The following is a 27,296-nucleotide window of genomic DNA, read 5'->3' on the forward strand; positions in this document are numbered from 1 at the left end:
TTGAACAGAATGGATAGTGTCTGGAAATGAGATTGTAAGATAAATATCAACAAAAGTAAAAACAAAGGTACTTCTGTGAGATGTAGGTATATGTTTTTAAAGATGAGCTAAATTTGAAGGATTCACAAAGTTTTAACACTCTGCATTCCACACAAACTCTGTAAATGGACAACAGGCAATCTGTACCACTCTATCCCGAAACCTGGAAACATAAAAATGGCATCTGACAAGGAAAAACAGTTCAGGATAAAGCAGTTGTGTGGAATATTATTTTTTGCAGTGTCTAATATGTTTTTGTAGCTTAATGGCAATGGCAATAATCTGAACCCCAGTTAAGCAAAGGCAGCATTAGGATAAAAACCCACCTAGAATAAACTTTCTGCAATTTAATACTGATTTATTTTACCCACAAAGAGTGCTAAATCAACAGTGTGACAAGGTCACAGTCTACCTAAACATATTTCACACTCATATAAGAGCATGGCATGTGGTCTCTTCACCTATGAATAACTCTGCAGAGATTTTTTGATGTCAACTTCCATATGCATCATGCAAAGGAGGAGATCCATAAGGTCAGCGTAAACCACTCATTTTCTGCCACCTGCTCCCAGGCATCTAGTTCAAAGGTCCCTGTGAATTCTTTTCATTGTCATGCAGTTATTGGAGAGTATTCCTCTTGGAAAAAATTACTCCATTATGATACAGTTCTCATCCTGACGAAGAAACTCAAGATTCAGAACAGAGGCTGGAGCAGAGGAAGCCACTAGGTGTGGAAATAGGGATACATCATGCAGCCGTCCCACAGCTGAGTAAGGTGTTGTATCAAACCACATACCTGGCCAACCCAAAACGGTTACTGCAAGTGACCTACTGCCAGTTATAACACCTGGCCCCCTTCAGGAAGATAACAATACCTTACCAAATATGGCCACAATGGGAGCCTTCCACACGACACACTAATGACACCACCATCAAGCAAACAGCAAACGGCATCACATTTATGCCCGATCTTGACATCATTTTGTCACTCATCAGTTTTGTAGACTGTGATATATGGTCAGTCCGTGAGGCTCTGTCCCATGCAAATGATGCAGCTGCTTCTGCCACCACTTGGCCCCGAACCCTTGCCCCTCAACTAAGTGCCCGCCCTGGGAGCCATGCTCAGCATGCCACCAGCCGATGGGACAAGACGAGGGGTTCCAGCCTACCCTGCCCTTGCCAGGGTTACAACACAGGTCTCTGGGGCTCACAGCATGATACAGCCAGGATCTTCCCCATCATTCCCTTCCATGGTGCAAGCCGGTACTATGGCCTTTCTGCAATGATGCAATGCAGCAATAGCAACTGCCACAAGCACCCGGTCAGCAGCCATGGGCCAAAACACCCAGCCTCGTGCAATAAATGGCTATCCATTGTATGCATTGTTAATAAAGTAGGATTGCACTTCATCAGTGCTTTCCATAATTGTTGGACCTCCTGTTTCATTGGCAGCAACCCACAGCCAACTACCTGCCATTCCTGTACCTCCTACAATTAGTGTCAGTATCCTGCTGAGACTGAAGATGCATGATGTCCAAAGTTCAACGACAGGTCATCCTACGCTATGCTACCTGTAAGTGTCATGTTTTAATAATTCTTTTTGGTTCTGTTTGGTTGTCTGCTTTCTTTCCTTATCTTGCATTATTTTGGGGGTATATTTGTACTGGTAGCTAATAGGCATTTTGTATACAGAAGATCAGGTAAGGAATTTTCAGCGCAAAGCGCGGCATAGCAAAGCATACTAAATCAACTGAGCTACAAGATCACTGTCCACTTAAACATATTTCACACCTGCCCAAGAGTATGGACTGTGGTGTTAGCTCAATTAAGGGAGGAGAAATGGGAAACATCACTCACTACTAGACCTTTCCTTGGTACTAGTACCCCAGTATTGGGAAAACAGGGGAAGATATATTTGTATTCTTGGATAATCTGCATAATGGACGTCCTTAGGGAATGAGGGTGAAGATCAGTTATTAAGTGAGGCCCAGCTGAAGCTAACAGGTGATGCTATAGTTTATCTGATGTGCCACGAGAAGTTAAGAGAGGCTCGATCTTATGATGCACTCCAGGAGGGGCTAATTGATAGGTATTGAAGGAAGAAACATGGAGAATACCAGGAGAGTTTGGTCAATTGCAATCATAAAATCAATGTCAATATGTACAAACTCATGAACAATGACAAAATGAACAAGGCATTTCTGCAAAAAGCTGAGCAAAGAGCCCTGGATACATACTAGAGGGGGTTACATGTTGATATTTAGTGGAAGGTACGAATGAAGTCGCCAAACACATTGAATGAAGCAACTGAGGTTGTAGTGGTGTTAGCAGAAATAGATGCATTTGCTGGGGCAAAGGAAAGGAAGGTAGTATTTAACATGGACATTCAGTAAGTGTGGTTGCACAGGACATGTGAAAGGGAACTGTAGGGAGCAACAGCATCGCACATGCAGGCAGTTTGGGCACTCAGACAGGAACTGTAGCACCAGGGATTTGCACAGGCATGGAACAAAGTCTCCAAATAACCATGCAACCCACCATTAAGCGAAATAGGGGGCGCTGTGGCTACTGTGCAACACTCCAGCTGAGGGTTAGCATGGGGCACCTCTGTGAAGAATCAGTGGCAGATCTTCATCTGACCAGGTGTGTGAATAATAATTTAGGCAAATTTCTATTGGATATAAGGTGTAAGGTGCCTGTAGCCAGGACGGGTATACTTGGAGAAGCTGAATTAAGTCCACCACACTGGACACTGAGAGGTGTAGGTGGGGGTCATATAGATTCACTTAGGTCAACGGTAATGAGCTTCCGAGTGGGAGGTGTATCTTCTGGATGGATGTAGAAGTTCTTCCTAAGGTGGGCAGTGGCTATGATGTCGTACTCAGGTTGGATTTCCTAGTTATGCATCATGCTAAAGTTTGTTTGAAATGGCATGTCATAGAGCTGGATAGGACTCCGTTTCATCTCAAATGTATAGCCGGAAAACCATTACTGCTCCAACACACACCTTTACGCCAGAGGGAGTCACATAAACGGCATTGTAGGTCCCTTAGACTCAAATCATGGGATATTATACCAAGAAGTACTGAAAGATTGATCTGGGTTGATGTGGCAGATGATCTGCTTCTAAAATTAATTGTGTTTGGTGGGTCCATTGTCAGAAAATGAGGAACTGGATGAAATTCAGTGTTTTGCACAACATAGCTTGTCCTGTGTCAGGAAATTAAAGGACATAAAGTGGTACCAATAAGTACTGATAATTTCAGCCATGATGACATGAAACTACCACTTGGTATTCAGTAGCTATTTTAGAAATAGTGGATGAGGATGAGGTGGAAAGATAATTCTTGCCTTACTGTGCAGCTTCGAACGGTCCATCAGTTTGTCTGCACAGGAAAGAAAAGTAGCACATCTGCAGGAGAGAGACAGGGAAAGCATGGAGAACATGTTGCAGGAATATGTAACCTATTTGACCCTTCTAGGCCTCTGCCTGCCACGCGAATATGTCAGTATCACTTTCCATCAGAGACCAAAGCACCTGTCTACAGGGATTCATAGAGAATAACACAGCTTATTATGGGAGAATTCATTAATCAACAGCTGAGAGATGGCATCACAAAACCTAGTATTAGTCTGTGTTCGGCACCTGTAGTCACTGTACCAAACAAAGTCACCACACACCTTGAATGAGAAAACTGTTTCAGATGCATACCCTATGTCTAATATTAATGATATCCTAGATTATCTGGAAAATGCTGGTGCTTCATGACTATGGGCCTTAGGTCCACATATCACCAGTTAGAGGTAGCACCTGAAGATCAAGCAAAAACTGCATTCTCCACCCCATCTGGGCAGTATCAGTATCAGTGCGTGCCTTTCAAACTAAACAATGTACCAGCAACTTTTCAGGGGCTTTTGGATGGTATACTGAGAGGTTTAAGGTCTAAACAGTGCCTCGTACATCTGGATCATATAATAATATTAACTAAATTCATCTCCCATGATTGCATGAAGTTTTTGATTAATTACATTCAGCTAGACTAACACTTAGTTTAAAGAATTTCCATTTCATTTTGACTGAAGTTCATTATTTAGGACACATCATTGGACAGAATGGTGTGTGCACTGACTCTTGTCTGGTGGAAGCAGTAACAAATTTTCTAACACCATATTCAATTATAGTGTTACAGTTGTATCTTGTCCTGTTGTATTTGTATGGAAAATTTGTGCCACACTTAACTGAAACTGCAAGACCACTTACACAGTTATTGCACAATGGGATAATATTTCAATAGTCTGAAGGCTGTGAAGTGACATCTCAAGAATTAAGAGACTTATTAACTTTAAGGCCAGTTTTCAAAAACAGTTCATATTATCTTGTGGTTCTACCACCTTTGCTCTTTGATGTGTTCTGAATCACTAAATCAACAGTCATGAGCATCCCACAACCTACACTTCTAGGGAATTAAATTCAGGTGACAAAAACTATTCAGCAACTGAGGAGGAAATTCTTGCACTGATACTTGTTATAACACATATCAAATGTTATTCGTAAGGTAGATTATTTCGAGGTCATTACAGATCATGCAGCACTTCGATGGCTACTAGGTCTTGAAGACCTATAAGATTGACAAGGCGGGGTTTACATCTCAGGGAATTTGATTATAATGTGATACATCATCTGGGCCAGTCATACATAAATGTAGATGGCCTGAGTTGCAAAATTCATATTTTGCAATGTGCTGGTGTCAATTTTGATGTTTGGAGGCAAGCACAGAGTAATTACTCAAACTGTCAACAATTCACAAGGCAAACAAGATGCGGGTTACATGTGGTAGTGTCAGCTGAGTTATGAACAGAAGTACTGAGGCAAGCTCCTGACAGGTCCAATCATGTGGATGTACAGCAGCAGAATGCAGAGTGTCGTGAACATACTGGTGGATAATACATAAGCAAGATACTAAGCATCACATTAAGAACTGCATTTCAAGTGCCAAAAAAGCAGATCAAAGCCACAGAAAGATTTCATTACAATGACTACCTGAAGCTGGTAAACCTTTTCAAATGATTGGAATTTATGTGTGCAGACCATTTCCCGGCACACCAGCAGAAATCCAGTATGTGCTAGCACTTACCAGTCACTTCTAAAATTTTATAGGTATGATAGCCATGCCTAACCAATAGGTAGAAACAGTAGCTCAAACACTGGTGAATCAAAGGTTGCAGAAGTATGACACACTAAACCATCATAACTGATCAGGGGACAAATTTCATGTCTGACCTAATGAAACACTTGGGACATTTATTGAGTATTAAGGAAATATGGACCAATGCTTCACACACAGCTGAACAGCTGTACTGAGATGATCACAGAACAATAAATAAAATATTAAGTTATTATGTCATTCAAGTGCACAGACTGGCATGGTCTACTTCCTGATGTAATTGGGGCATACAACTCAGAAGTCCATCAGAGCATGGAACTATTCCCATATAAGGTTAATTTTGTTCAAAATATGCCTTTGTCCTTTGACTTTGTCAAGCCACCCCAGGGAGAAGATGCTTCACAACTAAAATATTTTTCAAAATGTTTGATAGCGATTTGATGACAATTACAGAAACCGAACTCATAAGCTTTAGAGCAACAGGAGGGGGCTCGTAACAAAAAAGCAGTATTACCAAAACATTGGGTGCACCAAAGGGTCTTGATAACCAACCCTTATCTACCTAAAGAGACAATAAAGAAATTTGTTATATGTTATCAGGGGCCATTTCACGTGATTGAGGTGCCATCATCATTAAATGTACTGGAGCTGTCATAGATCTGCTACCTCCTCTGTCAGCAGTCTCTCCCAAAAGAAACCAGGAACTAATTGAAATGTATATGAGGAAAAAAAAAAACTGGCTGCACAGTCACAACCTGACGCATCACTACACGCTTCGAGCCTGAGGTGGGACAATAAACTAACGTTAGGCTTTCCTTTCCCTTAGGGAATGGAATGGTCTGATCCCAGGACAAGGAAAGGCAGTTCCAGCACCAGGCATCAAGCCCATGATGATGGGGAAAAGGAGCATGAAGATAATCATCCTAATGGGACTGATGAGCTGGTGCACGATGATGGAAGCACTTGAGGTATGGGAGGAGTTTTATTCATGCAAGCCAGACATGATTGTGTCAGACCACTTGTGGACTTTCAGGCTATATTTCAATATTTGGGCAGTAAAAAATGAAATCAGGTAGCTTGAAGGTACTTTTGACAAGCAACAAGCTATGATAGATAACAAGACAGAACCCAGAGATGTGCAGGGAGAGAACCAATTACTGCGATCACCTTTTACTCAACTACATAGTCAGTTTTGCCAGACCATCGAGATAGTCCTGCAGATACGACAAAAAAGGGGTTGCATAGATGCAGGTGGCTACATACTAAAAACCATCTTAGTACATCCATCTCAGAGAACACTGAAAAGATCAACAAAACCTTGCAGCAACTGCGAGCTGCTGAAGATGCTAATTAGTAGATGTGTTGTGGTTGATGGACACACTCAATAATAAATGTTAAATTCTAATCACCAGAATTAACAACACCTTTACCTTTAAAAATCAGTCAAGACTAAAGAAAATGTGTAGAGATAGTAGAAAAAGTACAGAAAAGGAACAATAAAAACAACAAAATGGGACAGTTCCCATAGTCAATCTCCAACACTTCATTCATGCATAAACCAAAAATAACAATAGAAAACGACATTGTGCCTTGGAGAAACCATGATCACTCTCGAATCTTAAAAGATTATTTACTTAATGTCAGGATCAAAATACACTCCTGGAAATTGAAATAAGAACACCGTGAATTCATTGTCCCAGGAAGGGGAAACTTTATTGACACATTCCTGGGGTCAGATACATCACATGATCACACTGACAGAACCACAGGCACATAGACACAGGCAACAGAGCATGCACAATGTCGGCACTAGTACAGTGTATATCCACCTTTCGCAGCAATGCAGGCTGCTATTCTCCCATGGAGACGATCGTAGAGATGCTGGATGTAGTCCTGTGGAATGGCTTGCCATGCCATTTCCACCTGGCGCCTCAGTTGGACCAGCGTTCGTGCTGGACGTGCAGACCGCGTGAGACGACGCTTCATCCAGTCCCAAACATGCTCAATGGGGGACAGATCTGGAGATCTTGCTGGCCAGGGTAGTTGACTTACACCTTCTAGAGCACGTTGGGTGGCACGGGATACATGCGGACGTGCATTGTCCTGTTGGAACAGCAAGTTCCCTTGCCGGTCTAGGAATGGTAGAACGATGGGTTCGATGACGGTTTGGATGTACCATGCACTATTCAGTGTCCCCTCGACGATCACCAGTGGTGTACGGCCAGTGTAGGAGATCGCTCCCCACACCATGATGCCGGGTGTTGGCCCTGTGTGCCTCGGTCGTATGCAGTCCTGATTGTGGCGCTCACCTGCATGGCGCCAAACACGCATACGACCATCATTGGCACCAAGGCAGAAGCGACTCTCATCGCTGAAGACGACACGTCTCCATTCGTCCCTCCATTCACGCCTGTCGCGACACCACTGGAGGCGGGCTGCACGATGTTGGGGCGTGAGCGGAAGACGGCCTAACGGTGTGCGGGACCGTAGCCCAGCTTCATGGAGATGGTTGCGAATGGTCCTCGCCGATACCCCAGGAGCAACAGTGTCCCTATTTTGCTGGGAAGTGGCGGTGCGGTCCCCTACGGCACTGCGTAGGATCCTACGGTCTTGGCGTGCATCCGTGCGTCGCTGCGGTCCGGTCCCAGGTCGACGGGCACGTGCACCTTCCGCCAACCACTGGCGACAACATCGATGTACTGTGGAGACATCACGCCCCACGTGTTGAGCAATTCGGCGGTACGTCCACCCGACCTCCCGCATGCCCACTATACGCCCTCGCTCAAAGTCCGTCAACTGCACATACGGTTCACGTCCACGCTGTCGTGGCATGCTACCAGTGTTAAAGACTGCAATGGAGCTCCGTATGCCACGGCAAACTGGCTGACACTGACGGCGGCGGTGCACAAATGCTGCGCAGCTAGCGCCATTCGACGGCCAACAGCGCGGTTCCTGGTGTGTCCGCTGTGCCATGCGTGTGATCATTGCTTGTACAGCCCTCTCGCAGTGTCCGGAGCAAGTATGGTGGGTCTGACACACCAGTGTCAATGTGTTCTTTTTTCCATTTCCAGGAGTGTAGAAGGCTTTGGTGGTTGCCAATGTCATGTTTTTACACTGACCAACTTTGGATCACATCACTTCTTCTACTCATTACTTATACATAAAATGCCATATTGTGTGCTCAATGCATAGATGCACTACTATAGTTGGAGACATGAATGATGCAGTAGAGTTTAAGCTTATTTTGCACCTCTAAGTCACTCATTCTCCAACAACCAATGAGCACTCTGTTGTGAATGTCATAGCAAATGCAAGCATTAAACACGATTGCAGCAAGTTTTTCAGTGAATTATTATTCTATTTGTTGCAAGTTGTCATTGCTGATGGTGATGACAAGTTCAAATGGCTCTGAGCACTATGGGACTTAACTACTGTGGTCATCAGTCCCCTAGAACTTAGAACTACTTAAACCTAACTAACCTAAGGACATCACACACATCCATGCCCGAGGCAGGATTCGAACCTGCGACTGTAGCAGTCGTGCGGTTCCGGACTGGGTGCCTAGAACCGCTAGACCACCGCGGCCGGCTGGTGACAAGTGACTCAATCTACATGAAGAAGTGAAAGACGTAATTTGCAGGCATACGCTTTCTTCGAGCACACATAAACATCTACAGCAACTGTCACCTGGAATGGGCAACAATGTAATTCCCGTTGATGCCTTGACATGCATGAACTGCTATTGTTCTTAAATTTGGTTACAGTAGAATGAATGAACTAACCTGAAGATGGTCCATATGATAAAAGCTTAAAACTTGCTTTGTAATTCTCATGGTAAATAAATACTTGGTTAAATAGCAATAACAACTTAGGGGTCACTCGAACGTATTAATGGACTTTTGAGTTGAGCCGAGAGGAAAGGAAACAACAACTGAAGGAGATAAGCAGGACAGATGCGCTTTAAAATGAAATTACATTTTGTAAAACAGGCTGCGCTGTAAGAAGGAGTAAATAAAAAAGCTGTTGGAAATGAAGAATTTACAGTATTTTTCAGCCGTGGTACCAGCACCCCATGTTCAAGATGAAGAAAATAATGCTCATACACGCCCCCCCCCCCCCCCCCCCACACACACACAAAACATTAAAAAAAACAGTTGTAGCATTATACTAATTACCTCAAAGCTGTTTTCAGTAACATCACCCTTGATTTTAAACTCTGGAAGAAATGCAGCTTCTATGTATGGCACAGGCCATGCAGTCTTTGAAGCTTCAAGAGGATCTGTGAGTGTTGAATTATTCCATCTGAAAAAGGCCACCAATAGATAAATATATCAAGCTCAAGCACTTGTCCTTAAACTAAAGAATTATTTGTTAGTTTCACTCACTAACCTGCGCCGTGATACTCTTGACCAAGGCCTTGACACACTATATGTAGACTGTTGGCTTGTGGCACTAACAAACGATCTACCACTTAGGTCCTTCACAAAAGATGACAAGCTAAACTGTAAATAGGAAGAAACACATAGTAAAACATAAAGCTCTGGTGTGAATTTCTGCATAAACACTAACTGATAAATTAATAAATTTGCAAGTGGTTATTTTGGAATGTGTTGCTCCTCCTAAGAGATGAAATGCACTTAATATGGATCAAGAAGATGAGATCAAGTTTAAGTTCATATATTAGAAACATAACAGTGATGCGCAATGTTCACAAATCTAATTTGGCTTTTAGTCATATTGCTGCACCAAATTCATCAAAATAAAACCCATACATGTTTACCATTTCCCATCTCCAAGTACAGGGCTATTCAGAAAGAAGCAACAGATTTCAAACATTTGCAGCTTCCAAATTACAAAAGGTAGCACCATAATTCCAACGTATCTGAACAGACAACAGTTTAAAATTTGAACAGTCTGGGTACACATTTCAGTCGTGGCCACATTGGTGCTGTTAGTTCCCTCTTCAGGAAGAAAACTGTGACAGGTTATGCTTCAAAACTAGTTATTTCCTCAACTTCAAGATAATTCAAATGATTTCATCATCTACATCTACATCTACATCTACATCCATACTCTGCAAGCCACCTGACGGTGTAAGGCAGAGGGTACCCTGAGTACCTCTATCGGTTCTCCCTTCTATTCCAGTCTCGTATTGTTCATGGAAAGAAGGATTGTCGGTATTCTTCTGTGTGGGCTCTAATCTCTCTGATTTTATTATCATGGTCTCTTCGCGAGATATACGTAGGAGGGAGCAATATACTGCTTGACTCTTCGGTGAAGGTATGTTCTTGAAACTTTAACAAAAGCCCGTACCAAGCTACTGAGCGTCTCTCCTGCAGAGTCTTCCGCTGGAGTTTATCTATCATCTCCGTAATGCTTTCGCGATTACTAAATGATCCTGTAACAAAGCGCGCTGCTCTCCGTTGGATCTTCTCTATCTCTTCTATCAACCCTATCTGGTGCGGATCCCACACTGCTGAGCAGTATTCAAGCAGTGGGCGAACAAGTGTACTGTAACCTACTTCCTTTGTTTTCGGATTGCATTTCCTTAGGATTCTTCCAATGAATCTCAGTCTGGCATCTGCTTTACCGACGATCAACTTTATATGATCATTCCATTTTAAATCACTCCTAATGCGTACTCCCAGATAATTTATGGAATTAACTGCTTCCAGTTGCTGACCTGCTATTTTGTAGCTAAATGATAAGGGAACTATCTTTCTATATATTCGCAGCACATTACACTTGTCTACATTGAGATTCAATTGCGATTCCCTGCACCATGCGTCAATTCGCTGCAGATCCTCCTGCATTTCAGTACAATTTTCTATAGTTACAACCTCTCGATACACCACAGCATCATCTGCAAAAAGCCTCAGTGAACTTCCGATGTCATCCACAAGGTCATTTATGTATATTGTGAATAGCAACGGTCCTATGACATTCCCCTGCGGCACACCTGAAATCACTCTTACTTCGGAAGACTTCTCTCCACTGAAAATGACATGCTGCGTTCTGTTATCTAGGAACTCTTCAATCCAATCACACAATTGGTCTGATAGTCCATATGCTCTTACTTTGTTCATTAAATGACTATGGGGAAATGTATCGAACGCCTTGCGGAAGTCAAGAAACATGGCATCTACGTGTGAATCCGTGTCTATGGCCCTCTGAGTCTCGTGGACGAATAGCGCGAGCTGGGTTTCACACGACCGTCTTTTTCAAAACCCATGCTGATTCCTACAGAGTAGATTTCTAGTTTCCAGAAAAGTCATTATACTCGAACATAATAGGTGGTCCAAAATTCTGCAACTGATTGACATTAGAGATATAGGTCTATAGTTCTGCACATCTGTTCAACGTCCCTTCTTGAAAACGGGGATGACCTGTGCCCTTTTCCAATCCTCTGGAACGCTACGCTCTTCTAGAGACCTATGGTACACCGCTGCAAGAAGGGGGGCAAGTTCCTTCGCGTACTCTGTGTAAAATCGAACTGGTATCCCATCAGGTCCAGCAGCCTTTCCTCTTTTGAATGATTTTAATTGTTTCTCTATTCCTCTGTCATCTATTTCGATATCTACCATTTTGTCATCTGTGCGACAATCTAGAGAAGGAACTACAGTGCAGTCTTCCTCTGTGAAACAGCTTTGGAAAAAGACATTTAGTATTTCGGCCTTTAGTCTGTCATCCTCTGTTTCAGTACCATTTTGGTCACAGTGTGTCTACACATTTTGTTTCGATCCACCTACCGCTTTGACATAAGACCAAAATTTCTTATGATTTTCTGCCAAGTCAGTACATAGAACTTTACTTTTGAATTCATTGAATGCCTCTCGCATAGACCTCCTCACACTAAATTTCGCTTCACGTAATTTTTGTTTGTCAGCAATGCTTTGGCTATGTTTATGTTTGCTGTGAAGTTTCCTTTGCTTCCACAGCAGTTTCCTAACTAGGTTGTTGTACCACGGTGGCTCTTTTCCATCTCTTACGATCTTGCTTGGCACATACTCATCTAACGCATATTGTACGATGGTTTTGAACTTTGTCCACTGATCCTCAACACTATCTGTACCTGAGACAAAACTTTTGTGTTGAGCCGTCAGGTACTCTGTAATCTGCTTTTTGTCACTTTTGCTAAACAGAAAAATCTTCCTACCTTTTTTAATATTTCTATTTACGGCTGAAATCATCGATGCAGTAACTGCTTTATGATCGCTGATTCCCTGTTCTGCATTAACTGTTTCAAATAGTTCGGGTCTGTTTGTCACCAGAAGGTCTAATATGTTATCGCCACGAGTTGGTTCTCTGTTTAACTACTCAAGGTAGTTTTCAGATAAAGCACTTAAAAAAATTTCACTGGATCCTTTGTCCCTGCCACCCGTTATGAACGTCCGAGTCTCCCAGTCTATATCTGGCAAATTAAAATCTCCACCCAGAACTATAACATGGTGGGGAAATCTACTCGAAATATTTTCCAAATTATCCTTCAGGTGCTCAGCCACAACAGCTGCTGAGCCAGGGGGCCTATAGAGACATCCAATTACCATGTCTGAGCCTGCTTTAACCATGACCTTCACCCAAATTATTTCACATTTCGGATCTCCGTCAATTTCCTTCGATACTATTGCACTTTTTATCGCTATAAACACGCCTTCCCCTTCACTGTCCAGCCTGTCTCTGCGGTATACATTCCAATCTGAGTTCAGGATTTCATTACTGTTTACATCTGGCTTCAGACAACTTTCTGTCCCTAGTACTAATGGGCGTCGTGACCGTTTATTAATGAGAGAAGTTCTGGGACCTTTCTATAGACGCTTCTTCAGTTTACTATTAGCAAATTAATATTGTTATTCCCTGTTGCATTTTTCCTACTCCTACCTTGCCGCATCTCAGGAGGCGTCTTGTCGGGCCTAGGGAGGGAATTCTCTAACCTAAAAAACCCACATGTGCACTCCACACGTACTCCGCTACCCTTGTAGCCGCTTCCGCCGTGTAGTGCACGCCTGACCTATTCAGGGGGACCCTACATTTCTCCACCCGATAGCGGCATGCAAGATGATGCCCCACCTCATTTCTCTAAGCACATGCAACGTTATCTGAATGGTACCATTCCAGGACATTGGATTGGATAGGAAGGAGCAGAAGATGAACTTCATCACCAGCAGCCTCCTAGGTCTCCAGACTTTGTGACTTTTGTGACAAAAAATAAAAACACCTACAGCCGTCCTTATGGTTTTAATTTTGCAACCATCAATGGTTGGTGTGCTGACACATTCTCTGCATATCCAGTAATGCTGGCAACTGATGGGTTATGCATGGGGATCTTATCAACCTGTACCGCATCAAAGACGGCCTGAAGATGACGCAATGAAGCGTTGAAACTGGTAGCGACAAAATAAATTAAAACCATAAGGACGGCTGTAGGTGTTTTTATTTTTTGTCACAAAAGTCACTGCTGACACATTCTCTGTGTATCCAGTAATGCTGGCAATTGATGGGTTATGCAAGGGGATCCTATCAACCTGTACCACATCAAAGACAGCCTGAAGATGATGCAATGAAGCATTGAAACTGGTAGAGACAAAATAAATTAAAATCATAAGGATGGCTGTAGGTGTTTTTATTTTTTGTCACAATAGTAAACAGCCGTCATCCCAGAGACCTCCTGCTAAAAGGACGGACATACAAAAGCTTATGACATTTATCTGTGAGGTTACATAAAAGACCGTATTTTTGTCTTCCCTATGCTGATAATCTTGAAAGTCTGCAACACTGCATTGTTGAAGCTGTGTATTCAATAATGAGAGACCAGCTGCTTCGTGTGTGGCAAGAAATGAGGCAGCATTTTGATATTTGTTGTGTAATGCATACTGCTCACATTAAATGCATAAAAATTTGAACTTTTCTCTTTCCAGGAACTTTGGAATTTTGTTTCTATCTTTTGTAGTTTGGAAGCAATTATTGTTTGAAATCTGTTCCTTCATTTTGAATAGCCCTTTACATTTCATATACACAAAAAGGTGAAAATATACAAAGCAAATGTGACATGATAGTCATAAAAATAATTGCAGTATAGGCTTTTCTTTAATGTAGCATTATACAAAATATCTAGTAGGAGCTAGAAATTGTAAACTCCAGAATGAAATTTTCACTCTGCTGCAGAGTGTGTGCTGACATGAAACTTCCTTGTAGATTAAAATTGTGTGCCAAACAGGGACTCAAACTCGGGACCTTTGCCTCTCAAACTGTAAACTGTCCACACAGAAATTATATACACCCCTTATTTGCTAAAATTTGGTAAATACAAATGGGGGAAACAGAGTGTCTTTCAATGGGAGTTGTTGTTCTTGTTTTTTTTTTAAAAAAAGAAACGTAGAAAATTAATAAGCAGGTAATGAATGGAAATTATCATACTACGGGGTGGTTGTGTTCACTAAACGGAATCTTCAAGATGGGTTAACATAGAGTGACACTAAGATGAGACTATCTAACAGTGTGAGAGTCATCAGAGACTAAGTACTAGACCACAGGTACAAAAACAGCAAAACAAATATATCATGACCCAACGGAAGATACCACACACTGTTAAATCTTTGACTGCTGAGCTTTTGGTATGCACTGAGAGTGTTAGGAATACTTCAAAAATAAAAAAAAGGTAAAATAAAAAAATAAAAAACCCAAAGTAACAAGGTCACCAAGTCCCAAGTGACTTCATTTTATGACAGAGGAAAGTTTGTTTTTAAAGTTTACGCCATTTACATTCATATCTGACATGTTTTCATTGGACAGGCATATAAATACATTTATAGCTGTGATATATTCAAACATTCACAAAATGAAAAGCCTTAATCAGGTTACTTGCAGCTGATTAGTTTTTGGTTAGATGTTACACCACAAAAAAGATACTACAATCTCTACTACAAATTAAACATGTTCTGTTTGGTTTACAGGAAACAAGAAAGTATTGTGAGGGTTGACTATTCATTAGAAAGGAAGACAGCACTTTTTTGGGGTTGGGAGGGAGGGGGGTTGTGGACCTTCCTATGCAGTTACAATAAATAGTTATTATTTATCTTTTGTGGCAGTTTAATATTTATTTGATTACATTTGTATTTTTTGACAAAACAAGTTGCCTATTACAGTAAAATTATCACTTGTCATGCAGCTTAAAATAAACATGTGTCAAGTAGCTAATGGAATTTTTCAATCCTTGAATGTGAATATTCAGACAATTTGTAAAAAGAGTGGCTGGTGGGGTATGTTTAAAATTTTCTTTTGACCTGATAAGATCCACAATTTCTAACTTTCCGTTAGATGGAAACTTGTTGAATACTTTCACAACTGAGTGCATACTCCATTCTGAAACTAAAATACGGGGACAAAGTATGCATTAACATTATTTTTGGGTCTTATAGTGTGGTTTTGTAAATCACAGTTCAGCTGAAACCAGTTTTTATTGTTGGCAACAAAAACCCTTAAGGAACAAATGTCTTGCGAAATGTGTGTAAGTATCACAAGATCCTTAAAAAACCTTCTGCAAGACGTGTGGTCATCTTCTTTATTCAGTCTCACATCTCCTTCTTACAGAATGTCCACTTTATTTACTATACATGGACTACCCCAGATGATAATTGTTTAATATTCCTGCTAGCAGAGGATATTAATAGCAGATCAGAGGCATTCCAATTGTTATGGACCCCTAGTCTGCACCCAGCAGGAACAGCACACTGCTCTCCTGCAGCTTGTGGTTAAGCACCAACAACTATGTCAGCTGGTTGTCACAACTGTGCCCCCCCCCCCTTTTCTGCATTTGATGAGTTGTCAGAGAGTTGAGACATGTATCTCCAACATCTTGAACTGCATTGTCATGCTTATGACATTCCAATGAGCGACAATGTGATGTATTCTTGTCACCTAGTAGTCATTTATACTAAGTGCTGTGGAAACTGCAAGCACTCTTGGATGACAGTGAATTGTCTTTCAATTATTCCTATGCTCTGTTAAAAAATACTACAATCAGCAGATATACAAGGTGCGACAATAAAGTAATGAGACTGATTTTCTTTGCAAGATGTGACAACCCTGCAGACTTGTGTAGGCACAATATTTTTGACCTTGGCCTATAAGCTGCTTCTAGTCCAAGTCTCACATCAATGCAACTGCTCAGTCGTGAGTTGTGCTGTAATAAGTTAACACATGTTTGTGTCTCTCATCACGGAAATGGAATCGCATAATATTGCACAATGGTATGCCATTTATTTTTGCGTTAAATTGGGTGAAAACGTGATGACAACTTACGGTAAGCTTCAGAAGGCTTTTGGAGAGGAGGTTATGTTAAGAGCTCAAGTTTTTCATTTCCATAAAATGTTTAGCGAAGGCAGAACGAATGTTGAAGATGAAGCCCGCACTGGACGACCATCAACCTCACAGACGGATGTCAACTTGGCCAGGGTGCGTGAACTCCTATGATCTGATCGAAGATTACCCATGAAAATGATTGCAGAACAACTGAACATCAATCGAGAAATGGTTCATCTTATAATAACTGAAGATCTTGGTATGAGAAAGATTTGTGCAAAAATGGTCCCCAAAAATCTCACACCACAACAGTGAGAAACACGGAAAAATGTGGCAGCTGATCTGTTAGAGCAAACGGAAATCAATCCAGAATTGTTGAGCCATGTTATCACTGGTGATGAAAGTTGGTTTTTTACAGCATGATCCAGAGACAAAACCCCAAAGTTCGCAATGGTCCTCAAAGGGACCACCCAGACCAAAAAAAGCTCGCATGTCAAAGTCAAAAGTGAAATGCATGCTTGTGTGCGTCTTTGATTCCAAGGGAATTGTTCATAAAGAGTGGGTGCCTCCTGGACAAACAGTTAACCAATATTACTACAAAGAAATTTTAGAAAGACTTCGTAAAAGAGTTCTTCGTGTCCATGCCAACATTGCTGATAATTGGATTCTGCATCACGATAATGCGCCATCCCATACAGCTCTGTCAGTACAGCAATTTTTGACCTCAAAACAAATTTCGGTACACTGCAGCCACCTTATTCACCAGATATTGCTCCCTGGGGCTATTTTCTATTTCCAAGAATCAAAATGGCAGTCAAGGGTCACCATTTTCAAACAACACAAGACGTCCAAAAATCTGTGACGATGGTCTTGGAGGATATTACAGAAGATGAGTTCCAGAAATGTTACCATCAATGGCAGAAGTGCTGAAAAAAGTGTGTGCAATCAGAAGGGAACTACTTTGAAGGAGACAACACTAAACTTGACTAAAACGGTAAGCAACATTTTTTTCCACATCAGTCTCATTACTTTATTGTTGCACCTCATAAATTGCTGAGGTAAGCTTAAAGTTTAATCAATGTCATAAACAACATGGACAGTCTTACTCCATTGGGGCAGCCAATTTGCAGGATCTTGCATGCAAGTGCAACTTCATATGTCAGAATTGTAATGTTTTGTATGGAGAACCATTGATTCAAGATGTGATTGTATGCTTTGGCCCTGGCATGGAAGGAGGGAGGGAGCTTTGGCTAAGTCTGATCCTAGTCTTGGTGAAGTGCTTAAACTTGCTAAATCTTTTGAGGTTTCCCCAAGTTGTTTGTTACCATCACAGGCAGCAGTCAACTGATGATTTTGACTCATCATACTCTAATCGTGCCTCCAAGTTTCACCCGAATTTAAGACATCTGGATCACTGGCTTTTCATGAGATACTTAAGTACATCTATCAATCAGCTCCCCTCTCAGCATGGAGTGCACTTTTTTGTACTGTTAACAGGACATGTCATAAATGCTCTTCCCTCAGCATCACATCATTTGTCACATACGTCAGTGAAATTCCAATCCTGTCCTGAGTGCGGCAGTGGAAATGACAGAAGCTATAGCCCCAGCTGTGTGGCAACCTGTTGGGCCTGCAGCAAGTGCAGTTACCTGGCAGTTGTGTGCCAACAAGTGGCCCACCTCCCGCGTGCTCAGTTGTGGCAAGGGGACAATATGGCAATCCACACTGACACAGCTGCAGTGCAGTAGATGCCTGTGCCACTGTGAAAGACCACTTTGGACTTGATGCCGTTTGGCCAGTCAGAAGAATTCCAGCTGGACACCAATGCTGCCATATCTTTAATCAAGAGGACACATATAGCTGGCTCAATTTGCTTCCATTGTGTCAGACCCAGTGCCAGGTTCTGTCTTACTGCTGCAGCACCATGCCTCTCCTCGGGGCAGTGTCACTAATGACTAAGTACAGAAACTGAAGCTCTTAGTTGTGTGTGCTCCCCTACTGCTACTAACATTTTAGGTTTTGAGGTCAAAGTGGAGAACCAAGTTGATCTTGTGCCAGACACAGTGGTTTTTTTTCCCCATCTTGATGCTCTGTGTACTTCATGTATGGGGATTTTTGAACCAACACTCACGTGTCCCTGTAACGGTTCACATTTCTCTGAGGCCCTCTGTGGTGCCTAAATTTTGCCTAGCTCACCTATTTCTGTATGCAGTCCATAAGGTTGTTTGGGTAGAACTCACACAGCTTTAGAACCAAGGCATTAATTCCTCATTTTCCACCATTCAATGGGCAGTGCCTATGGTTGTCATTGAAAACCAAACAGTTTTTTATGTATTGGTGGTGACTTTAAGTCAACTATTAATTCCCAATCCTAATACTGATCTATATCTACTGCTTCCCCCAAAGGAGTTGTTGGCTAAACTGACTGGGAGCCACTATTATTCAGAGACAGATTTAAAGAATGCATATCTCCAAATGCCACATGATGCTTCACATAAGTTGCCAGTCTTAAATGAGCTGTTCAGCTTACTTATGTACAGTCGCTTACCGTATAGGGGTGCAAGTGTGGGTTGCAAGTGCACTCACCATTTTCCAGAAGTGTTTAGAACAATTCCCATACGCTGTCAGGTGGTTCTGAGTGGCCAATTTCTTTTGGCTCCAAAACATTAAACACTGCACAGCTCAAATATTCCCAAGTTGAGAAAGGGCCTTTAGTGATCATTTATGGGTTCAAGAAATTTCAAGAGTATTTGTATGGCAGCAAATTCCAACTGCTGACCAACCACAAACTGTTAATTTCCTTATTCCGGCATCGTTCTAAGCCCCCGGAGAAGATAGTACAGCATCGGCAGCACTGGGTGTTATTCTTGAGTGGATACCACTACAAAATCCCCTTTTTTGCCACTCCTCTTCCCCCCCCCCCCCCCCCCCCCCCACACACACACAAGCACCCCTCTGCCCAACATGCCATCACAGATGCCCTGTCCTGGACAAATCCCAATTGACAGTGCATATGGTAGCCTCAGCAAGGCTCTGCATCCTGTCCCGAGGAAGATTTTGCAACAGTCCAGCAAATGTGCCTGGAGCAAGTTTCCCAAAAGGCTTTTTGAAATTATTTTGCACCACACTACCACAGAGGTCTCTGATTGCTCGTTCCCCAAACCACCCCAACTCTAGCCCCACATCCTCCAGTTCTTTCACGTGTAACATTGGGGGATGACACACACAGAGGCATTGGTGAGGCAGCATGTTTATTCACCACGCACTGATGTCAATATTGCACACATGCCAATATTGCACACACTTGCATGTGCTCCTACTATGGCTACTCCCTCAGTCAAGTGTCCCCAGCAAAATGATTTTCACCATGGCTCCATACCGACCACCCCTGGGAGAGGGTCTATGTTGAGTTCACCAGTCCGTTTCAAGGGACTACATGATTGGTGGCAAACCACCCTGCTACCACCTGTGTCCTCGAGGGGACTATCATCACTGAGGGGGAACCTTGCACCCTGATGTTAGAAAACAGGCCCCAATTTATGGTGACTCATTTTCAGGCCTTCTGTCATCGTAATAATATCAAACATGTGACCATTTCCATTTTTCACCTCAGCTCCAATGCAAAGGGTAAGTGGATGATTCTCACGTTCAAGATCCAGATGGGGAAGGCCTTACAGACATCATTGAGCAAAGAGGTTTTGCATGATTTCCTGATGATGTATAGGTCCACCCCTGTCAAGATACTGCATAAGAACCATCATCACACCCTGTTAGACTTCCTGCATCCCAAGCAGTGTTTCCATCTCCCATACAACCTCACCTACTTTTTAGGGCAGCTGTGTCAGCACGCCCATTCAGCTGGCATCCACGATGGTCTGAAGGGGTCGCCATAGACAACAGAGGCTGTCAGCTGTATGACATCATGGCCGGGCATGTCATCTGACCCACCATTGCAATCAGCCATGGCCACGACCACAGTCGCAATCAGTACCCCTGCTCTTTCCTCTACCTCTGACCTCTGCACCAGACACCAGGGTCACAACCAGCCGGGCCCTCTTGCTCCCTCTCACTGTCTCCTGCACCTCAGTACGACCTCCTAACCCATGCCACATTTCACTGGCAGGTACGCAAGGCAGTCATGGTTTTGGAGTCTATGAAGATGGAATCACTCCCTCAGGCCCATCTGTCCCTCACCCCGATGGTACTAAGGCAATCTGCTTCCACGAGCTTGCTGAAACCTCTGCCACCCCCGCCATCTTCAACTGGTGCTCCTGGTGGTGTAAATCTTGAATCAATGATACTGGGTCTGACAGCAGAGAGTTCTGACATCCCTCCCATTCTTGAACACTGACATTCTCACTGATGAGTACATGTTTGGACCTACATGCCGAATTTATTATCCCTGCCAGTGGAGGGCATCAACAGCAGATCAGAGCTGTTGCAGCTCATGAGTGCGAAACACTGCCAGGGGTGCAGCATGTGGGTCATACAGGCTGCGCCACTGACAGCCTCAGGCTAAGCCAGCTGCCACAGCTCAGTTTAGTATAGTATGATGCATAAGTAAACACTTTTCATATCTAGTTGCTACTGTGGACTTGGATTTTGTGGATATCATTATTGGCATTCTTCCTGCACCCTGCTCACAACAAACTTGGCTTTGCATATTGACAGCACTTTCATCTGTGGTGCAGTTGCTTTAAATTGTATACGACAAATTGAAATAAAAAATATGTTAAATATGTGTAGTTGCTACATAGTACACAATACCAGACCAAAGTAACCCAAATAAGGCTTTATTCATAAAGCACTAAACTACAACAGGAAACAGACTCCCGTGGATTCCCAAGTAACAAGACATAGTACACGAATGTGATAAGCACACTGGGAAGACACAAAAGAGAGCCAGTTAGTGCTGCTCCGAGCATATATATATATGCATGAGTAACTGGTAGATGGTGCTATGGAGACCTCATCTGGCAGCTGATTCAAACACACACACACACACACACACACACACACACACATCGCGACTCTTTCCTTGTGCACATGCATTAGTCATAGGATATCACACACCTCTCCCTCATGCAAATTGGATGCCCAAGCAATGGAGGAGATGCCAGCAGCCTGATGAGAAACACATCATCTGAAGCAGTGGCAGATGGTGCTGACAGAGAGGCTGGACAATGTACTGGGTAGGCAGCAGAGCTTAGGGCTGAAAAACACGAGTTTTCAGGCTCACCCATGCAGCGGCTAACAACAGCACTGAAAAGAAGGGTCCATTGCCATTCGAAGTCATTATCAGCAGAAGGTGTCATTACGGGGATGGCAGGGCTGACCCACTGGCATCAATGGCTGTAGTGATGATGGAGATAGGTCCTGTGGCAGTGGCCTGACTGGAGCAGTAGGTTGCAGCAATGGACCCAAGGTCAGAGATGAACCAGCACTTGTGAGAGGTTGGAATTCCTGGGTGCCACACATGGAGGAGGCACCCAATGGAATGGGAGATCACCTCCACAGCAGGTGAGGATGGGCTCGAGGTGGAGGGCAGTGGGGCAGAGACAAGGGCTGCACCTACAAAACGGCAGTCTACAGTGGTGAGTGAGAGAGCAACTGATGAAAGTGCATGGCACCAGCCTGTTGGCTGTATGGACAGCACACAGATGGCATACCCGGCAGTGGACAACAGTAGGTAATATCCTCTTGGGCTGAAGAACCAAACCTGTGTCCATGCCAACAATCCTGGTGTGAAGAGACCAGATGAACCCGACAATGGAAGGTGTGGCACAAGCCACAGAAGGTAGAGGAGCATGCACGGCAGCCAGCTGTGAAGCAACTCTGGCAGGCTCTGCTCCCCCATAGGCATGAAGCAATAGATACTCAGAAAATGGAAAAGTGTGTCATCTGGTGAAGAATCCACAACAAAGTTTTTAATTTGGGACATGAATGTACACACTAGTCATTCTGCCTTGCCATTTCATTGTTGGTGGAATGCTGGAGCCAAAACATATGAATGCTGAGATGGGAACAAACCAACTGAAACGTATGAGAAATAAACTGGGGCCCACTATCAGAAAGTAAGGCATAAGGCAACCCCTCAATAGAAAAAAACTCTCAACATAATACAAATTGTGACATCAGCCAATGTCGACAAACACCAGAGAATATAAAGAAACTGGGAAAACGCATCCACAACCAAGAGCCAATAGGAATTCAAGAAGGGACTCACAAAGTCTACACCAATGCATTCCCATGGCTGGCATGAAGCAGGCCGGGGGGACAGAGACACTCAGAGAGCTACTTGTTGTCAGGCACACTGTGATAAAATGGACAATTTTGCCGTCAATCTCTGGCCAAAAACCATGTCTTCTAGCTATAGTTTAGTGTGCAAAATTCCCCAATGTCCCAGATGTGGAAGAGATAGAACATCGTGCCATAATGCAGCAGGAATAACTGCTCTGGGAGATAGGTCTTCCATGGACAACAGCAAAACACCATCAAAACAGACAGGCAATACCACACAGAAAATTAGTTGCACAAAGGGTCCAAAGCCCAACCCAGCTATTTATCTGGCCAGCCCTGTTGCACAAACCAAACCACCTGGCAGAGAACAAAGTTGGCAGCAACAGCAGCTGCTATGTGCGAGCCCATAACTGGGAAACATCGATTGCTGTGTGCATTTCAGTGGAAGCAAAGCAATTCTTCACGATCAAAGTTAGGATCAGACCCACAGGAAGGTGGGGCTTGATGTCTGCATAAGCATGTTTAGACATAGGTCAAAAATAGATTTCATAATTGTAGCAAGAAAAGAACAGCACTAGCAATGTAGGCAATGTGCTACCCTGTCAGGCAAGGAAGTGTGAGAGTTAAACGAGGAAACAAGGGTTTATGGTCAGTATTAAGGTGAAACTTGGAGCCATACTAAACAACAAGAAATTTCTTGAAAGTATGGGCAATGCCAAGAGCCTTTTTTTCCACCTGAGAGTAACACCAGGCCAGTGTCAGAGATTTACAGGCAAATGTAACAGGTCGTTCAGAGCTATCAGTATACTGGTGCGCAAGGACCATGCTGACGCCATACTGTGAGGCATCAGTCACCAAAACTACGTGGTGGTCTGGAGAGAACGTAACTAAACAAGGGGTCAAGAGTAGTTGGATTTCAACATTTGAAAAGCACACTTGCAATCTGGGCTCCAGCGGAAAGGTACATCCTTGCATAACAATGCATGTGACGGGTGGGCCAATGTGGCTGCCCCCAACAGGAATTTATTATGGTAGTACCCTATCTTCCCTAGGAAGGCCTGAAATTCCTTCATGAACAAGGGGCAAGGCACAGACATAACAGCGGAGATGTGGTCCAGCAGAGGGAGAGCCCCATCCTACGAGACCTCGAACACCAAATAAACAATAGAAGGTTGAAAAATCTGAGATTACATTGCAAGAAAGAGAACAAAGTGTACAAATTTTCCAAATGATCAACTGTGGAAGAGCGCATCACAACAATATTGTCCAGAAAATTAATGCATTCTGGGACAAGCACAGTCAATTGCTCTAAAAATGGTTGGAAAATAGCAGGGATGTTAGCTACACCAAAAGGAAGGTGCAAATATCCATAGAGACCCAAAGGAGTATTGAAAACCAGAGCTCGCTGATGCACTTAGTCCACAGAAACCTGCAGATATGCTTCAGACAAACCAATTTTACAAAAGTGCTGGCAACCCGATGATTTTGCCAACAGTTCCTCCTGGCATTGGAGAGGATACGTGTCCACGATTGCCTGCATGTTGACAGTAGTATTGATGTCACCATAGAGAAAACGTTTCCCAATGGTTTCCAACCTACAGCCAGCAGAGACAACCATTCACTACCCATAACAGGTTGCATCATCACTAGAGGTTGAAGTCTGTCCAGTTCTGCTTTCACTTGATCTTTCAGGTTGACAGGAATAGGACGGGCACAACAAAAACAAGGCCAAGCCATGAATTTCAAAGAAATATGAGCAGAAAAATTCATAGCACACCCTGTGTCTTCCAAAAACTCCTCACACAGTGTTTCCAATTGGGAATACAGTACCTGATCAGACACAAGGTGAATTGTGTCATTGACAGAAAATCCAAATGCCTGAAATGCCTCCATCTTGAACAAGTTCTCAATACTGGCATGAGCAACCACCAAAAATGTAACAGAATGCCGTAAATTGTCCCAATAGTGCAATGCTCTGCGTGTTATAGCTGACCAGCTTCTGTGTCACTGGTGTCATCAGTGGTGACCATAAACTCATGTGGGTTTGAGAAATCCGTAACGTCACTGCAGCACCTTTGTTGACCCGTAGCTGGGTCACTTGGCGAAAAACACTTAACTCAACAAACAATTTGGGGGAAGTCGCAAGCATTAGAGTCACACAGTTTACGTCCATGCTCATATCCTGAGCAACCGTTGGTGACCAACACACGGAGGCAGTGTAGCCTTTCTTCCGGCAACCATTACAAGTAACCCAGCATTCATGGCATGCTGAATGTTCGTGCTGGATAAAACAGAAAGGACAAGATGGAAATGGAGAATGCTGACACAGGTGCTGTGGCAGTTGTGGCTGTGACTGCTTGGCCCAGCCTTGGTCAGCTTGGCACTGAGCCCGCATGTTTGCCACTGCTACTGCCACTTCCTCGTGCAAACTATCTGTCCTCCTAGTGGGAACATCTTTTGACACTACTGCCGCATCACCCCACACTTCAGTTTGGTCACCTGCTGCCCAAGAAACCTCAAAATATAGTGCTATTTTCAAATCTTCAGCAAATGGGGGTTTCCACACAGTAAAGCCTTCTGGTACATTTTCTTGTCCAGAGCTAAACAGATAACTTCATCATGCACCACAGAGACCACATAAGAGCCATTATGGGGGTCAGTAATGGATTGATACTTACAGTTAAGGCCATACAGTTTGGTTGCCCAGGTCCTGTATGACTGGCTTGGTTTCTTGTGGCATCAGTAGAATTCAACTCACACCGCTGTGACATGTGTTCATTTATGATTGGAAAATAAACTGCACATGTGATCAAAAGTAAGAGCCGCCAGCTCTTGTAAAGCAGCAAGTTGACAAAGTAAGGTAGAATCCATGAAAGGAAGAAGGATTTGCACAAATTTGAGTCTGTCCCACCAAAAGTCAAAAAATGCTGACTGAGTCTTTTTTTGTAAATGTACCAATCTTTGGCTGAATCATCATATGTAAGGAATGTGGGTGGGTGGACTGGAGGAACAATACCCTGTCTGTTAATGAAAGTTAACAAGGTTGTCACAGCCAAAGTACACTGTTAAATCAGGGCTGGTATCATGGTGTCCATAATGAATAAACCCAATGAAACTGCGCATAAAGATTGCAGATGCAGAAACCATCCCATCCTCATCACCAATTGTGTAGGAACTGTGTAGTACACAAGATCAATCCAAAGTAACCTAAATATGGCTTTATTCATAAAGGACTCAACTACCGTGGAAAACAGACTCCTTGGATCCCCACGTAACAAGACACAGTACACTAATGCGAGCGACACAATGGGAAGATGCACAAGAGAGCCAGCTAGTGCTGCTTTGCACATATGTCTGCAAGAGTTGCTGGTAGACAGTGCAGTAGAGATCTCGCCATGCACACGCGACCCACAGGTGACCTCCAGCGGCCAGCCCATGCTGATACAGTTGGGGCTAGTTCTAACTGAAAGCAGGACGACACCTCCTTCAGCGCACATGCGCTAGTCGCGGGATATAACAATAAGAAAATATGTAAAATAATCCAACACTCTTGTCTTTTTGTCTACACAGCGAGAGATGCTTCTAAAGCAAAACATTCTAAATTGAGCTTTCTTGGTTATTTTAACTATTTGTTGTCTTCATTTTAACATATTATCACACTGAACCCCAAGGAATTTTATAAAGGATGTTGCACTTAGTGTATGGCTATTAATATTTACTTCCACTGCGAGGAGGTTATTTTTGTTTACCTGAAATCACTTAATATGAGTCTTTTTGAGATTAAGAGTTAAACTGTAGGCCGATTCAGCTTTCATTACAACTGTATCTGATAAAGTACATTTGTGTCATCAGAAAAACACAGTTTTTAAACATCCATTAAAGTCACTGGAAGATCATTTACGGAGGTCCATGTAAGACCCCACATTATGTTTCTCTGTTCTTATGTAGGACCCATGCCTGTGTAACAGACCCTCTGCTTACTGTTATGAAGATAAGACTACACCCACACAAGAGGGAAATGTAGTGGCTGGTTGCATTTTGTAATCTCCTTTGTAGTTTTGTTTCTGAAACTTGCATCCATTGGTGGTGGATGCAATATCTGTACAAGTGAACCTAAAGCATCTGTATTCTTTTGCAACATTTGCTGCCACAGTGAGGAACTGATCATTCAGTTTGGTGGCCAATGATTTGAAAGATCACCATTTCTGCCAGAGCTATTTTCTGGAGAGTTGATTACACTTGGATCACTATTTTTTAATAATATTCTGAATTGTTTTTGCCTCATTCTTGGGGTGTTATTTCACCTGCTTCACTTTTTTAAATAACAGGTTGAACAGTTTAAAATATCAAACATAATGGAGCTTCTGCTCTTGACTACAGCTTCTCCACTGGCAAATACTTTTATCCCAGAAGTAATTCACTCTAATCCTTGCTTCTGTATGATTTCACTATTATTTGTTTTTGAGGAAAACAAGATTCAAAGTGTTGTAGAAATATGTTTAAAAAAATAATTAAATTTTCCATTTATCCTGCCTGCCTTACAAATTTCTCTTC

General features: G+C 42.9%; 1 protein-coding gene across 1 annotated transcript in view; it reads right to left on the bottom strand.

Moving 5' to 3' along the window:
• The window catches only part of LOC126416061 (serine/threonine-protein kinase S6KL), a 221,394-nt gene that overhangs the window by 183,228 nt on the left and 10,870 nt on the right, over window positions 1-27,296 (bottom strand). Inside the window, exons 2-3 of the mRNA XM_050083577.1 lie at window positions 9,594-9,706; window positions 9,380-9,506 (exon numbers count right to left, since the gene is read on the bottom strand). Of these exons, the coding sequence (XP_049939534.1) occupies window positions 9,380-9,506; window positions 9,594-9,706 (240 nt within the window). The remainder of the gene's footprint in view (window positions 1-9,379; window positions 9,507-9,593; window positions 9,707-27,296) is intronic.

The sequence above is a fragment of the Schistocerca serialis genome, chromosome 1, assembly GCF_023864345.2.
Source record: "Schistocerca serialis cubense isolate TAMUIC-IGC-003099 chromosome 1, iqSchSeri2.2, whole genome shotgun sequence".
NCBI classification, from domain to species: Eukaryota; Metazoa; Arthropoda; class Insecta; order Orthoptera; family Acrididae; genus Schistocerca; species Schistocerca serialis.